The sequence below is a fragment of the Merops nubicus genome, unplaced genomic scaffold, assembly GCF_000691845.1.
Source record: "Merops nubicus isolate BGI_N331 unplaced genomic scaffold, ASM69184v1 scaffold12571, whole genome shotgun sequence".
NCBI classification, from domain to species: Eukaryota; Metazoa; Chordata; class Aves; order Coraciiformes; family Meropidae; genus Merops; species Merops nubicus.
Window position 1 is genome coordinate 30,503 of NW_008590319.1, and position 4,519 is coordinate 35,021.

General features: G+C 35.4%; 1 protein-coding gene across 1 annotated transcript in view; it reads right to left on the reverse strand.

Annotated features, from left to right (window-relative positions):
• The window catches only part of NUDCD1 (NudC domain containing 1), a 19,273-nt gene extending 15,909 nt beyond the window's left edge, over positions 1–3,364 (reverse strand). The window contains 2 exon segments of the mRNA XM_008949895.1: positions 437–627; positions 3,161–3,364. Coding sequence (XP_008948143.1) covers positions 437–627; positions 3,161–3,364 — 395 coding nt within the window.
• Positions 3,365–4,519: the final 1,155 nt, after the last annotated feature.

A 4,519-nucleotide genomic window follows, 5' to 3' on the forward strand; every position in this document is an offset into this window, starting at 1 on the left:
AGAGATTCAATCATTCTAGTTAGAGACAGAGTAAGAGACCTACACTGTCACAAGACTCCACGCAACATGGTAATACCTGTACAACATTTTGATAAATACAACAAACATTAGTTAAGAAGTTCTGTACAGCCTCCATTTACAAGAGCAAGACAAACAGAAATTGTATTTCATAAAGTCACAAAGTTCTGTCTTGCTTCGTAATTACCTTGACTGCCCGTGTATAAAACATTACTTCTGTCTTCCAAATGTTTGTTCAGAAATTAGGTCTACAACAACTCGATCTTATAATGTAAGAAAAAATTACATTTGTAAAATCCAAGCTGAAGCTTTGGGGAAAGGAAGTATCAGAACCTGAGGAACAATCAAATTTTAAGACAAAGAATAAAAGTTTGACTTTTTTTTAAAACATTACTCACCAGTAATAAAAAATATAAACCACTTACCCTCTTTGCTTATCTCTGCAACTGTAAGCCATTCCAAGGTAACATGAAATCCACTTCCTTTTGTGTCCAGTTCATCTTTTTCTACCCTAAGCAGCAGCACAGCTACTGAATGCACACCAGATTTTACAAATGAAACACTGTGGGCTATAATAAATGGATTTCCTAGTTCTTCATTAAACATGATCTAGAAGACAAAATGGTAGTAAAAAGTAGTGTAGCTGAAACTGGAAGTCTTGCTCCTTCTGATAAAGCAGTGAAAGGCTTCAGCGAATGTCAAATCAGTTAAAAGTTTGCTTCCCAGAAACATCTCTGCCAACACAAATCCATGAACGTCCTACACTTCTGGTTGCACCTTCCTTGGCTATCAAGCCACTGTATTGAAATGCTTTTAACCATTATTGTTTTTACTATATAATCATTATAACAGCCCATTAAATAAAGCACAAAGATCCACAAAACCATCTCCGTTATTGCTGTTTACTGCTACAATGAGTAGAGGTCCATCCACGCATTAACAGAACAGAATGCACCGACACAGCACATTGACAGGGGGAACAGTCTCACAGTCAAGATGAACACGTGGGCATCTCACCAAGGCCCTCCCTACTGCTCTAGACACCCCAACATCCTTAAAATATTTGTAAACCTTAACATGTGCAAACAAGAAAACAAAAAGGTCGAAGGCATCACTGCCAGTGTTTAATCATCAACCAGCACTGAGGGCAGTGGCATTCTCTCTGGTTACCATTTTTACAAAGAGATTCAATTTTCCTTCTCCATAAAATTTTATGAAGTGAAATAAGAAGCAAAACCCCATAACTAACTGAAGGAGTATAATCATGCTTAGGAGGAGCTAGGATTAGAAAGGTTTGAATTTTTATGTATACATATTGGAAAAGTCCATCCAATATTTGGGTGGGACTGGGTAGACAAGAGTACTTAAATATTACAGTCATACTCTCAAGGTTAATATGCACCACTATAAACATTAAATAATTCCATACAGAAGGACTGCACATGTTGTAGCTTGAGACATTTAGCAGTTGGTACCTGTAGCTATAAGTTTTAATTCTAGAAACTATGTATTTCAGCTTTTCTCTAAAAGTACATTAAGCAAAAGCCCCAAGATAAAACCAAAATACATCAAAAGAGCAGAGAAGAAGAAACTAAACGTCTTTATTTTCTAGAACATTAATACATAAAAATGAAAGCCTAAATGACAAGGAATTCAAGCTGCAGTGGCTGAACAAGTATAAGCTGAATCCAGCTGCTATTACTGAAACCTAGTAAGGTTTAGGACTTATGGAGATAGGGTTTAATGTCACTGTAAACAACCACATGCTGTAAACTACTCAAAAAGTGAATTTATATGTTGAAGTTCTGTCACCATTTAGGGATCACGTGTTTGTTACATTGACAGCTCCAATGCAACTTATGTGTCAGCATCCTCACAAAGAACAGAATAAAAAACAGTTATGTTTATTAACAACCATCTAAAGAACAGGATGACCACTTTCTTAGATACTGAACTCTCAAAAGGTGTAGGGGAAGGAACTCATCCATCAAGCTGAGATCTTCCACTACGGGATATATACCCGACTTCCTGCCAATACTAAAACCTCTTTCACTGCTTAGGATACTGACCTCTGATAAAGAAAACAGATGCAAAATGTAGGCACTTCATACTAAGTTTGTCCTTCATGAATAAAGAGGAACTAACCACAGACTACGAGACTCATAGAAGCTCAGGCAGAAGTGTAAATTATATGTATTGTGTCCAAGCAGGACAACCAATACCATTCTTAGTGTAGTAAGATCACTTTGATGTAGATCTAAAAAAATGCTCCTTATCAAAACTCTAAAAGAATTAATTTTGTAAAGAATTTAATCAATTTAATAAAAAACACTATTTAATAAAAAATAAAAATTTAATAAAATTGTTGGTTACATCCAACAATTTTAAGTAAAAATACTAAGCACCAATAATTTCCCAGAGCCAAGTACACAGTATGAAGAATTTCTCTACCAGAGGCAGAAATGACACAATACCTGCTCTGCAAGTAACCCTCAGGGTTACTTATCAAAGCTAAGATATCAATTAGCTTATCAATTAGCAGTTTTGTTCAAGTTTTATTCTAGTCTTTGTGTATGTACTTTTAAGACGTGGCAAATTAAATGGTGATGATTTCAAGCACAATTACATCTGCACAGACAGATGTCACACAAACCAGAAATCTACAGTTAAAATGGAAGTAACTTTTAGCTTGGTTGACAATCATTCCAGTGCTTAAAAAAATAAAATAAAATTATTCCACAGGCCAGCTTATATATCAAACAATAAAAGATGGGGGGGATCCCAGACAGACACATAGGAATAGGGAAGGGTAAGGTCAAATGCTTTTTAGAAAAACTTCAGCTACACAAACACTTAGCCAACTAGTTAGAAACATTCACTTTTTCTTAGACTCTTCTTCAGTCAAAAGGTTGTTCCCTTTCAGACACTTGAATTTTAGACATTTTGTGCATATAGAAATCATTAATTTAGCCATTAGCATAAAAACCAATGATTTTTATACTTGAACACAATCCCGTATCAGTGATAGAGTTCTGATCGAAAGCTTAATTTTTCACATTAAATACATGCAATTCTAAGTAATGCAAGAACAAGAACGATTTGGCAGATGTACGATTCTTAAATATTTCATTGCAAGACTTACCTCCCACTTTTCAGACGCAGTGTTTCCACGCTTGCCTGATTTAATGAAATAGAGCCTTCCTGTGCCATCAGAGAGCGTGACCCACGTGGCAGACGAGAAGTGCATCGAGGCACACAGGCGATTGTCATACGCTGTCAAGTCTGTAGGAAGCCTGAAAACTTCTCTTGGTTTTTGTAGAGCAGTATCCTATAAGCAAAGAGTCATGCACTAAGACTATGAAGTATTCATCAATTTCAGTAACCATTACACACAAATTAAGAATAATGAATCTCAGCAATTCAACAGTTTCTTTGTGCAGTTGAGCATATTTGGAAAAAAGTGGCTAATCAGCATCATTCCCATGTATGTAGAATTTCATTGAGGTGGTTGCTATGTACTGAAAACATGAGTGTTCTACAAACGATATTGCACAATGCGTTTTTTCCTTCCATTTTACAACACTAATTACATTTTGCATTAAAAAAAGACTTTTCACTTCTTTCCCCTAGGATTCCCTCTCAATTAATCACTTACATTAAATATTTCTGGTCCCAGTAAAAATGTGGAGAGTTTAAAAGAAATGAAAGCCACAGAATTGTACTCAAACTAGTTCATAAAAACTCACTTCTAAATTAAAAAGAATTTTAGCCAATTCTCTTACACCACTGATATATTCAAGCTGATAGATCGTTTCTCAGCTTTGCTAGAGTGATCGTTTTATTCAGTAACTTAGAGTAGTAACAATTGTAATTAGCTAGCAAAGAAAGGCCGTACTAATTCATATAATGTTTGCATTCCATCACACTATGTTTACACTATGCATCAGGATAAATTTATTTAGCATACTCTAATCACAACTGGCACACTTCAATTTATTTTTCAAGCCAAACTACAAGCATGGATAGTTTTTGAGCATGAATAAACAGACACACCAGAGTAAACGAGTTTCACTGGAGAATTATATCATCTGTGCACAATAAAAACTGATTGCTATCACCAAATTTTAGGAAAAAAAACAACCTCAAAAAAGAAAAGTCTAGTATTTCTGGCTGTATAAACTTCAAGTATTACTCAATCAGGCTGAACTGTGTAATGTTAGATTTTCAATTTAATCTATATTTCTAGTAGTTGTTCTCCAAAGTCCTGTTTTAGTTCTGTGTTGCCTTCTTCATTTCCTGCCAACTCTAACAGAAGAAACTGCTTTCGTGCTGTAAATTGGATTTCCAACTCTCGTCATTAGGCATGTCTTCCAAGCTATCTTTTAGGGATTATTCTTTACCTTGTGCCTTCACTCTCACATACAGCCCTTTCTTTTACTGAATAAGGCTTTGTAACTCTCTGCTCAGTATTTGGCTTGCAGAACACCAGCAACACAGCTGC